Source organism: Hemicordylus capensis, chromosome 2, assembly GCF_027244095.1.
Source record: "Hemicordylus capensis ecotype Gifberg chromosome 2, rHemCap1.1.pri, whole genome shotgun sequence".
In the NCBI taxonomy this organism is placed as follows: domain Eukaryota; kingdom Metazoa; phylum Chordata; class Lepidosauria; order Squamata; family Cordylidae; genus Hemicordylus; species Hemicordylus capensis.
In genome coordinates this window covers 267,141,605-267,153,856 of record NC_069658.1, presented here as the reverse complement: position 1 = coordinate 267,153,856, position 12,252 = coordinate 267,141,605, and the positions used below count along the sequence as shown (strand labels likewise).

Here is a 12,252-nt window from a genome sequence, read left to right as displayed (position 1 = left end):
TACTTACCTTCCCCTCATTGTTTTCCTTCTATACCAACATTAAGAAGAGCCAAATTGTTAGACTAGGAAAAGGGAGAGCTTTTTGGGTCAGTCACAATCTCTTTTGGGTCAGTCACAAAACCCAGTCCATGAATTTCCTAACCTTTCATGGCAACAATAATGCTGCTTTGAAAGCCTACTTAGTCACGTCATGGCTGGATTACTGCAATGCACTCTGTGTGGGGCTGCCCTTGAAGAATATCTGGAAACTGCAGCTTGTACAAAATGCGGTAGCAGGGTTCTATCTGGAGCTGCCCAGTGTGATCACATCACACCTATTTTGAAAGAGCTGCACTGGTTACCAGTGTGTTTCCGGGTCCAATTCAAAGTGCTGGTTTTGACCTTTAAAGCCCTTAACAGTTTGGGCCCGGGATACCTGAGGGACCACCTGCTCCCAAGGGTTTCTGCCCGCTTGATGAGATCATCTGAGGGGGCTCTGCTCTGGGTGCCGACACTGAGGGAGGCTCGGTTGTCGTGCACGCGGGACAGGGCCTTCTCTGTTGCTGCCCCAGGCTTTGGAATGCTCTCCCAGTAGTCATTCGCTCCTCAGACTCTGTCACAGTTTTTAGAAAGCTGGTTAAATCTTGGCTTTTTATCCCGGCCTTTACATGATTGTTTTTATTGCTGCTTCTATGTGTTTTTATCCCATGTATAGTTTTCTGTGTTTGTATATTATATATTTTAAATCAGATTTGTTTTTATATTTTTAGCTAAATACTTTTAACTCATTTTTATTATATGTGTTTTAACTTTTGTAAACTGCCTTGGGATTGTTTTTAATGAAAGGTGGTATATAAATCTAACAATAAATAAATAAAATACTTGGCATGGGCCGATTCAGTTTCACAGAGGGCCAGAAAGCTGTGAAAGCTGCTTGCTTTCCTTTGCTTACCAGCGACACAAATGTAAGAACCCTCTGGGAAGCAGAGCATGAAGGCCTTTTCCACAAGATAGCGGGACTCTGGCATTAGTCACCAGCTGCCTGTTCCTGGAGCACTCTTTATCAAAGAGCAAAGCAGCCTGAGGAAACTTCTCTGACAAGGAGAGGGAAAGAAGAGTCCTAATTCTGGCTCCCACTCCAGCCACTCAGACTGATGAAGCTGCTGTTTGCAACAGGAAAACTCAATACAAAATTATAGGTTTTAAAAAATCCAGATTGACAAGCGTATGCTTTGCCTGCAGAAGGTCCCAGGTTAGGTGGGGGAAGATTCCTACCTAAAACACTGGAAAGCTGCTGCCAGTCAGTGCAGACTATGCTGAGCTAGGTGAACCAATGACAGCTTCAGAAGATGCTGCCATAAAAAACCACCCCCATCCTACAGAAATAAAACAGCTAAAGATACATCAGAGATACACAAGGTTTCCCACCACAGAACCACAGGAAACATTTGGGGGGGCTTCTCTTTATTGATGTGATGGTTCTGTATCCAGGATGCAAGTTAAGGCAACTGTGGCACTAGAGCAGACAACTGTGCTGGTGCTGCATGCCACCTCCACCCCCAGCCATGCGGGGAAGGGAAGAGCAACTCCTGAGCAACCTTGTTTGTGACTAGAAACCAACATGGATGCTTCTTCACACCTTGCCAGGATCCTCTTTCAGGGTCACTGTCCGGTTGAACACGAGCTGCAGAAGAAGCAAGTGGTATTAGGGAGAGTCCTTTGCCACCCAGTTCGCCACCCTCCACCAACGCATTTTAAGAGGACAGCTCAGCCCTCTAAACTACTGTCAAAATCTCACAGGACTTTGATGGTGGCTGCGAGAACTGCCCGACTCTCACACCTTTTCTGGAACTGACCTTTGCACTTGTGCTGTCAGGATCTACTGAGAAATAGCCAAGCCGCTCAAACTGGAATTTGGCAAAGTGCTCAGCCCCACACACAGATCTGTCCACCAGAGCCTCTTCAATCACATGGAGGGAGTCCTGCAGTGGAAGGAAAAGACTTCAACGTGGTAATGGAACGAAGCCTTTGCCATGCCTGTTTGTTCCATTACCACGTCATCCTCACAGAATAAATATGCGATCATGTTTCACCTACCCTTACAGTCCTAGTAGTGCACATAGCACTTATATCTACCTGCCTTCACCAATATTCCCAAGGACTGTACCTAAAGAGCTGCACTTCTGAATCAGCACAGACATGAGGGTAAGTATGTGCACAATAGCCCTAATCTTGCTCAGCACGTACTGGAGAGTCAGTGTAGTATAGCATGGTTAGTTCCCAACCAGGGTTCCTCCAGATGTTGCTGAACTACAACTCCCGGCATCCCCAGCTACAATTTATTATGGCTGGGGCTGTTGGGAATTTTATTTCAGCAACACCTGGAGGAACCCTGGTTGGGGACCACTGGACTTAAGACTGGCAAGAGCCAGGTTCAAATCCCTGCTCTGGGAAATTGGGGCCTGTCACTATCTAAGCCTAACCTACTTCACAGGATGGTTGTGAAGAGAAAAGCAGGACCATGCACACCATCCTGAGGTCCTTAGCAGTTAAGTATATTACTACTAATACTAGATCAATTCACTCATACTTTTGTCCCAAGAATATACACTTTAATTGCTGGCATACCCTGAAGAACCCAATGAAGTGCTTCTTTATCTTATCTTTTCCTTTTCTTCCTTTATGTGATACTTCATTGAGTGCACAGCTCACTCAGTCACTCACACACACATGCTCTCGTTCTCTCTCCCACCCACCCCCACCCCCTATTGCTGTCTGCCACAATCCAATACATAAAAATCAATTTGGACCCAGCACTCACAGGATTGACATCGCTCAGGAAGCCCCCTGGCACCTCTGTGGGGTCTTCGGGATTTTTGTGCAGGAAGCTGCAAGTCAAAAGGGTTTAGTCACATTGCGGATGGGAGATGAGGGGCTTCTCCAGTCAGGTTAAAGATCACCTGTGTGTCCTAAGTGTGGCTGGGACAAGGCTCTCCCAGTGAAGAGCATGGTCCTTTCTACCCTCTGGGGGAACTAGTCAAGACTCTCATTGGCTTCACATTACATGTACCATGGCAGACAGCATTGGACACATCAGGCCAAAGTCATTTTACTGAACCGAACAAGCTGGGTAACACAGTCTCACAAAAAGCCCAGTGCATTTTCCTTGAGCTCTTTTCAGCATTTGCTTAGCCACTTCCGTGACAGGAAACAGTGAGACTACCATTAACTCAGGGAGAAGATCCTCTTCTGCAATTGTGCAACCACTACGATGGCTGTGTGTTCTCCAGTTAGGTGCTAGGTGGAATGAGTGCAAATACTTGGCTCTTGGCTGGAAAGTAGTACTCTGTGTATACACCAGAATGGCTCACTTCTGCTGGTGTGCAATAGGGGAGGTATGTCTACTATCATCAGCTTCCCCAAGCCACCAGATTTGTGATATCCTAAGCCTAGAGGTGGAGGGCCTAGTTCTGCTCCACCACCTTTGAACAGATACCAATATTCCGCAATACCAACCCAACATTAATGATAAGAGAGTGGAGGAGAGAGACAAGATAAGGAAATGGTTGGGTCATTTGTTGCCCATCCCTGCATTCCTCAGAAATGTGCGGATGGAGAATTATCCAAACCACAGATTGGGGGTGGGGAGCAGGTCCTAGTTGGCACCACCACCTTGCTTTCCCCCAAATTGGGATGGCTCAGAACAATTGTCACCCTAATACTCACAGTCGTTCATACTGTCGAACCTCACACGTTAGAGGATCCGACACCCAATGGATAAAAGCTTTGGGCTTCTCTGCTGCCTCTGACTTTGTACAGGTCACCTCTAGCTCTCGTACGTGTCCGCTGGTGTCCTAGGCATAGAGGTGGAAGTCAACTTTATGGGGCCACCCAGCCTTTTTGCCATCATACTTCAAATATTTAAGCTTGGTAATCTTTCCTCCCACAAATATCCCCTTGCTTTGGATAAGTTGCCTCTTTCTTCTGCTCAGCCTGGAGAAGTGGGCATGTTGGTCTCCAGGACAGATTTGCCACACCCAGCTCTGCTTGTTTGGTCACTCTTGCTTCGAATCCTCACCTGTGTCCCTGTATACGGGTACAGCTTATTTGCATTCATATTTTTTTACTATTTTGCCAGTTCTAGGGAAGCTAAGCAACCCTCTCCCCATTTCATAACCCTCTCCAAGCTGGAGACGTTGATTATTCTGGGAAGCATGGAGAGAAAATGACTCTGATGGCTTAACAGAAGGATGGCCTCCCAGGCACACATGAAAGCTACTATTAATCCTCATTTAACAAAATACAGGACAGTTGTAACACAGAGAACAAAGGAAGTTACAGACATGAAATCCTCCAGGACTGCCATAATTAAAACCACAACCCAATCGTAGCCAAAAGCAAGTTCGGTCCCTAAATGTTCCAAAACAAGAGTTGGGAAACTAAACACACTTTGTAATGGGGATGCGTTACATATGCACACGTGTCAGCCATAAGTGTGGGGATGCTGACCGGCAGGGGCGTAACTATAATAGGGCAAGGGGAGACAGTTGTCTGGGGGCCCACTACCTTGGGGGGGCCCTCCAGAGGCAAGTCACATGATTGCCTGCCCCAGCCACACACCTGCCCAGGCTTCCTTCAGTTGTATCCATCCTCCGAGATTGATGTGAGTGTTAAGACCTGGAGCTACCAGAACAGCAGGTCTTTCTCTAGTACCATTACATGACTTGCATCGTCCACAATTCACAAAACCTTTATTTTGGGGGGGTGCATTTTAAAATCTTGTCTCTGGGCCCACTCCAGCCTTGCTACATGCCTGCTGACCGGGGCTGCAAGTAGGAATGCTGGAGCCCAGCACACCTGCTTTTTTGGAGGGCAGCAGGGTGGGGGCTGACAGGGAGACAGTGCCTTCCCTGTCACTTAAAGCTACCCCCCCCCAGCCTTTGAACTGGTTCGGATGCTGGTGGACTGAACCAGTTCCGTGCTCTAGAAATGTAACGCCGAACTGGTTCGGTAGACATCTCTACTGTGTGCTGGCATCCCTTTTCACACATACAGTAGTACACATGTAGGCACTTCATGCAATCGGGGTTTCTCAGTTCTACAAAGTGCACAAGGGCATCCCTTTCCACACATTCATATTTGTGAATGTGTGGCTATAAAGGGAGTGTGGTTTCACTTCTCTTTCCGTGCATCCACTGACCATGTGGAAAACTTGTCTGAAAGGGCTCACAGCAGCTGAGGCAAGTGGCTTTACCCAATGAGTAGACCTGGCCTTTGCAAGGGAGATAAATCTAGCTTCAGAGATCTGTGGAAGCAAGATCCCACTCCGCGCTTTTGGAGGCAGACCTAAACTACAGAGTCGGTAGAGTCGGGGTCAGGGTGAAGGTGGGACCTAACATAGCCACGGCCATAGCCCAAGGAGTGTCCCCATGCAGATGCAAGCTTAAATGCTGCAGGAGTTCACCAGACTTGTCTAAAAACTGACCACCACAGCTGATGCTTTCTTTAGAGGAACAGCTCCTGGGCTCCAGCCTGACTCTTCTATACTGGACAGCAGCAGAGCAAAAATAACCCGTCCCAACACACTCACCTTAATTATGTTCTGGACAGCAATGACGTAGCCAGTGTGCCTCAAACCCACTGGCTGACCAGGCGCCAGGCGCTTGTAGCCTTTATCTGGTACCTGTCACAGAAGAGATACTAATGTCAGAGTCCAAATGAGAGTGTCCATTTACTTAATGGGCCATGGTATCAATAGGAATATTCTATATAAATTACCAGTTGACTTGGCACACATGAAAGCTACTGAAAAGTTATGGCAGTAACGTGGCATGCCCACAACAGATAATGGAAATTGGTCTGGCAGACACAAAAAGACAGGGTCTTTTCAGGGCCAAAATGAGTAACAGGTCAGCATTTTGTTGGCCTATGGGATATGGAACTAAAACTACAACTAAACTTCTGCCAGGAAAACCAAATCTGGTTGGCAGAATTGTCCGTGTATGACCCCCGTGCTTTTACACAGGAGGACTGTTGTGCCACAAGACACTCTGCTATTTTACAGAGGGCTGTGCAATCGTATGGATCTAAAGAAGAAATAATAATAATACCAGTTGCCCTGGCACAAGCTAATACATGTGACCACTGGGTACATTGCTAATGCATGAGAACCCTGGAAGGAGCCAATGACAGATTCAGATATACTGCAGTGCAGATATGGCTCTTGTCCAGAGAACCTGAGAGTCATACACAATTACAAAACTGACCCAAAAGAGTAAATACAGGACTGCAAGACAGCACTTCCTGTATAGACAGGGCTGTAGATAGTACCTCCACCTACTGGCAGGCTTACCTTAAAACTCCCTCCTATACAGGAGTTAATACAGGAGTATTATATACTATTAGTATATAATACTATTACTATAGTACTATTATATAGTACTATACAGGAGTGCAAAAGTACATATTAAAGTGGGGTGGGGGAAATGATCTGCCTAGATTCCAGTAAGGAACAGGGGATGTCTTATCTGTTTTGAAGCCATCTGGCTAAGGCAAATACACCTAGCAATTAAAAGTGCCTGTAACTCTGCAACAGCTCCCACTCCCCCAGAAAATTCAAATTTTACAAGCTGAACACATTCAACCAATTGTATACATTCAGGGCTGGGGAAATGCTTCAGATTCCTAGGCACCAGCATCATATTTTCGAACAGCAGCCTAGCACAATGGCAGGAGTTTCACATGTTTAGGCACCTGGAATTCTTCCAGACCTATAAAAATTTACAGATCTTATTTTGTTGCACAATGTGTTTTAGTGCAGATTTGGGGGTTCTCCAGCCCCTCCCCACATTTCTCCCTGCTACCCTCCTCCTATCATGGAATGAGGAACAAGGGTTTGAGTTAAAGGGGCAAATCACAGTGAAGCGGTCAAGATTCAGGGACTATCATCTCTGCATAAGGACTGGAACCTGAAATACTCCACAACTGCATCCAGATCCCTTCCCGCAAATCCCATACCTTACCCCCACCTTAACACTTTTTCCAAGCAGTTCAACAGAAGATAGCCACACTTTTCCTGCTTTCTTCACTCAAGAAATGCAGCATTTTCTCCAGCCAAAGCAAAGCACTTTTAAATCTCATTGATTTTAATAAGTTTAAGAGCGTCCAAACTTTAGCTCAGCCATGCTGTTACTCCCTCTTTTTTAATGGAAGCTCAGGTTCTTTGAACTGTGCAGGATCCACCAGATTCTGCACTAGAAGCCAAATTCTGTGATGCAGAACACAACTGTAGCCATATACACCATTTGGATCCACAAAACTCTTGATTACTTAATTAGTCCATGCAAAGATTCACCTTTGATCCAAACCGCCTAAGACTAAGGGAAGTAAAATGGTCTGCATCCTCCCCAGGTCAGTTTTTCTCTGTGCTTTGATACACCACCAAGACCCACAGGCTCACCTCCCGGAAGTCACTCTGTTCAATGTAGACGGTTGGCTGGAAAGGGACTATGTGGAAACCTTTGGTCTCATCAGCAGGGAAATTGGGAACACGGACTTCTAAGGTCTGGAAGAGATGCGGAACCATCAGTGTGTCCCCCACAGCTTCTGAGGCCAGTTTAGCTACCCAGAGGAGAATAGTATAGCCAGCCAGCCAGCCTCTCCCCCTCCCGCCAACGATCACAGGCTTACTTTGTGTGGTACAGGAAAGTTGGTGATGGTCACACGCAGGGGCTCCAGAACTGCCATGACACGAGGCGCCTGTTCATTCAGCACCTCCCGCACACAGGCTTCCAGCATGTGGGGCTCCATTGTGCATTGGGCAACCGTCACACCCACCTGTTGGGCACTTGGAATCAGCCAGACCATAGGGCAGCACTATTTACTTTAATTTTCCTACAGGTTTTATTCTGCCTTTCCTCTGAAGAGCTCAGAACAGGACATATCCCTCCCCACCCCCTTCCATTTTATCATCCACCACAGTGTAAAGCAGGGTAAGGCTGGGAAAGAGAGCTAGGGTTGTCCCCAGTTTCATGGCCAAGGAGTTCCATGACCCACAGCAGCCTTGAGCTGGGCCCGACTCTGTGCCAGCATCCGATCCCACAGTTCTACAGGCTGAACCCTAGCAAGCCCCACAGGACAGATACTAACCCTAGCGCAGAAATTGTTGATTGCCTCCGGTGGAAAGCCGCGGCGCCGCAGAGCTGTCAGAGTAAAGAGCCGCGGATCATCCCAGTCCCTGGAAGAGCAACACCAGCAGTGACTAGCAGGGTGCAGCTGAGAGCCATGCCTTGCTTCAGGTCATCTCGGCCTACTCTTCCCTCCAATACACACAGACACCCCTTCTCCTCACCTGACAGCACCTGCATCTACAAGGCGAATTATCTTGCGTTTGGAGACCACTGTGTAGAGGAGATTGAGGCGCCCATACTCCCACTGCACAGGGCAGTACACATCCAGAGCATTGCACAGCCAGAAGTAAGACGAGCGTCTGCCAGGAGAAAAGGGACAGCTGCATCTGTCAGAGCATGCACAGCAGGAAGGAGCAGGCTTCAATCTACAGAAGCCAAGTATGTTCTGCAGGCTAAAACACATGTATGCATAGTTTATGTGCACATATATGTACAGTTCTGCAGAGTTTAATTGGCTTCCGCAATTATGTTTACAAAACCAAAAGCTGAGATTTTTGGCCAGCCGCAGGACTGCAGGAAGGAGCGAGGGAAAGGATACAGACCTAGCCAATTGTTTCTTCCTTAACCATGTGGGCTAGAATGCTGACTTTCCTCAAAAGCATAATTCAGAATTCTCTGGGTGAAGAACTTGTTGCGCAGAACCCCCAGAGAGCAGGTTTGGCATGGGCACAGAATCTAGTTCTGTAAAACCCAAACCTCCTAAAAATATGGCAGTATCTGTACTCATGGAACCAGGGACTCCTTACTGGGCATTGTCACAACCTGTTCCTCTCTGCCACAGGAGAGAGCCGTCATGTTAGAAGTCTTTGCCTCACCTGGCCTGGAATTCTTTGGTGCAGAGCGAGTGCGTGATGTTCTCCAGGGAATCACAGAGGCAGTGTGTGTAGTCGTAGGTGGGGTAGATGCACCTGCAACGCAAGAGGCAGCCACAGGCTCAGATCTCCAGGACGAGCAGGAGCATCAATCCACAAGCTGCTGCCACTTCTCTGCAGTCCTTTCCTCAGCTCTCCCTGCCATCAACTCCATCCCTCAAAATGCTTTCATGCTTCCTGCTCTCCTACACCTCTACGATGGTGAGCATGCATGCACAGTTTTACATTTAAGACTGCCTGGAAGCCCAGCCCTTTTGATGCTGGGAGTATGAAGGCTGTGATGAGGGAACAAAGGCACTGCACATCTTCAGAAGCACTCTCCCCACAAGTGGGGGGGGGGGAGTATCCCAGCAAGCAAAGGATGTGAGAGATTCACATTCTAAGAACCCAGGACAAAACTTCTGATACTGCTCAGAATTAAACAGCACCAACACACACACACCATGAGTGTGTCACACACCACTGATAGTCCTCCATGACAGGTCTATCAATGGCTACTAGTCTGAGGGCCATCGGCCACCTCCCGCCTCTAAATACTAGTTGCAGGGGAGTAACAGCAGGAGAAGAGATGTGCCCTCAGCTTTTGCCTGTGGGCTTCCCAGTGGCATCTGGTGAGCTACTGTGCAAAACAGGATGCTGGACTAGATGGGCCCTGGGCCTGATCCAGCAGAGCTCTTATGTTCCTGCTCTCTCTGCCCCAACAGTCCAAAAAGAGAGGTTCCACAGTGTCCTTGCCTGATTCAATATACTAGAAATGATATTGGACACGTCACATACCATTTATCCCCAGTACGATGGTGGGGAGTGTACTTGATGCGATAAGCAACTGGGTCCATCTTTCCATCCTCCATCACCAGCTTCATGCGCAGCGTGGCCTCACCTTCTGCAAACTTTCCTTTGCGCATGTCCTGAGGAAACAACACACACATACGGGAACATAGGACGCTGCCATATACTGAGTCAGACCATTGGTCCATCTAGCTCAGTATCATCTACACAGACTGGCAGCAGCTTCTCCAAGTTGCAGGCAAGAATCTCTCTCAGCCCTATCTTGGAGATGCTGCCAGGGAGGGAACTTGGAACCTTCTGCTCTTCCCAGAGTGGCTCCATCCCCTGAGGGGAATATCTTCCAGTGACACATCAAGTCTCCCTTTCATATGCAACCAGGGCAGATCCTGCTTAGCTAAGGGGACAAGTCATGCTTGCTACCACAAGACCAGCTCTCCTCCTTTTTTGAACCAGTCACAGATGAGAAAGCCTGTGGGTGGGGTGAAGCTTCCAGCCTCTTCACCAGCAGCAACCACTGCAAGCAGACCCACATCCATTTCTGTGCAACGAAAGACATCTACCCCAGAGTTCACAACAAAACCCAGCTTCTTCCATCAGAATAAATTAATATTGACTTTGCATAATTCATTCTGCTTCCAAGATTACTTCAAGGAATTTGGTACTTTGGGGCAAGGAACGAGGAGTGACAGAAATAAAATGGGTGGCAAGGAGAAAGGCAGAGGGACAGTAACTATGAGGAATAAATAGGTGTGCAAAGCAATACCAAACCCTCCCCTTGAGGGCTGATGCCCACCAGTGTTCTCTGTAACAGAAATTCCCAGATGCTGCTAACTACAACCCCTATAATTCCCAGTCAAAAGGTCTTTGTAGCTGTAGATGATGGGAGCTGCTGTCAACAACATCAGGGAAACCAAGTTAGAAGAAACTGGTACCCACCCCTACAAGGTTTTGTGAATTTTCATCAATTATTACATATCTATCACCAGGAGGACTAGAAGCTTGCTGTTTGAAAAGAGCAAATATTAAAAATCTAGGAATGTGAATTCCACATTTGAAGACCCCTAGAGGCAAGCAGGCACCTATAATGGACAGCAGCAATACAGGAAGATGCTGGAGGTGGACGGTCACTTTAGTGACAACGACAAAAGCATCATTTCATACTGCGCGGGAGAAGGCAATGGTAACTACTCCTATATTTTGCCAAGGAAACAACATGGATAGACAAAACAGAATGATTGTCTGGATGATGGGCCCCTCAGGTCGGATAGTACTCAACTCAGAGCCAGCGTGGTGTAGTAGAGCCAGCGTGGTGTAGTGGTTAGAGTGCTGGACTAGGACCAAGGAGACCCGAGTTCAAATCCCCATTCAGCCATGAAACTAGCTGGGTGAATCTGGGCCAGTCACTTCTCTCTCTCAGCCTAACCTACTTCACAGGGTTGTTGTGAAAGAGAAACTCAAGTATGTAGTACACCGCTCTGGGCTCCTTGGAGGAAGAGCGGGATATAAATGTAAATAATAACAACAACAACAACAACAACAACAACAACCACCTGCTACTGAGGAAGAGCTGAGGATCTCTCAGAGTACCAATGGTGTTTATGACGCAGTTAGGCTAAAGCCTTTTGGACATTTAGCGGCTGATGTTGCCATGTGGGAAAAGAAAATCCAAAGCTGCAAATACAGATTACAATGGGAACGTGGAATAGAAGAAGCATGAATATGGGAAAGCTTGACACAGTGAAAGATGAAATGATTCGACTACCGATTGACATCTTGGGCATCAGCAAATTAAAATGACTGGAATTGGACACTTTCAGTCAGAAAATCATATTGTTTACTACTCATGACATGAAAAACAAAGAAGGAATGGTGTTGGTTTTATAGTCAGGAAGGACAGAGCAATGACAGTACTTGGGTAAAATGCAGTCAGTGACCGACTAATATCAATTCAATTTCATGGACAACCCTTTAACATGACAGTTCTTCAAGTCTATGCCCCAACGACTGATGCAGAAGAAGAGGAAGTTGATGAGTTTTATGCTCAAGTTCAGTCTGGAATTGACAGAACATGCTCATGTGCAAGTTCCAAGTCAAGCTAAAGCAGAAAAACAAAGCTAGCCAGTTTCCACGATAGGATCTTGAGAATGTACCCACCATTTAAAAGGAGAACATCAGAAACTACTCTGAAGTTTTGAACCTCACTGATAGGGAGCCAGAGGAACTGTGGAATGAAATCAAAGAAGTCGGAAAGGACAAATGTGAAGAGAGACTGCCAGAGACCAAGAAACAGAAGAAAGCAAAATGGATGACAGAACCGATGGTGGAAATTGCCAAGAAGTGGAGAGAAGCCAAAGTCAAGAAAGATAAAGCCCTCAGGAAGGAACTTAACAGGGAATTTCAGAAAGCTGTAAGAAGCGACAAGG

The 12,252-nt window shown here is 47.0% G+C and overlaps 1 protein-coding gene across 1 annotated transcript in view; it reads right to left on the bottom strand.

Annotated features, from left to right (window-relative positions):
• Window positions 1-1,426: 1,426 nt before the first annotated feature.
• QARS1 (glutaminyl-tRNA synthetase 1) overlaps window positions 1,427-12,252 on the bottom strand; it is a 33,315-nt gene continuing 22,489 nt past the window's right edge. The window contains exons 14-24 of the mRNA XM_053303736.1: window positions 9,818-9,948; window positions 8,984-9,076; window positions 8,330-8,467; window positions 8,128-8,215; window positions 7,669-7,815; window positions 7,439-7,543; window positions 5,570-5,662; window positions 3,706-3,833; window positions 2,801-2,867; window positions 1,836-1,961; window positions 1,427-1,663 (exon numbers count right to left, since the gene is read on the bottom strand). Of these exons, the coding sequence (XP_053159711.1) occupies window positions 1,613-1,663; window positions 1,836-1,961; window positions 2,801-2,867; window positions 3,706-3,833; window positions 5,570-5,662; window positions 7,439-7,543; window positions 7,669-7,815; window positions 8,128-8,215; window positions 8,330-8,467; window positions 8,984-9,076; window positions 9,818-9,948 (1,167 nt within the window). The 3' untranslated portion in view covers window positions 1,427-1,612. The remainder of the gene's footprint in view (window positions 1,664-1,835; window positions 1,962-2,800; window positions 2,868-3,705; window positions 3,834-5,569; window positions 5,663-7,438; window positions 7,544-7,668; window positions 7,816-8,127; window positions 8,216-8,329; window positions 8,468-8,983; window positions 9,077-9,817; window positions 9,949-12,252) is intronic.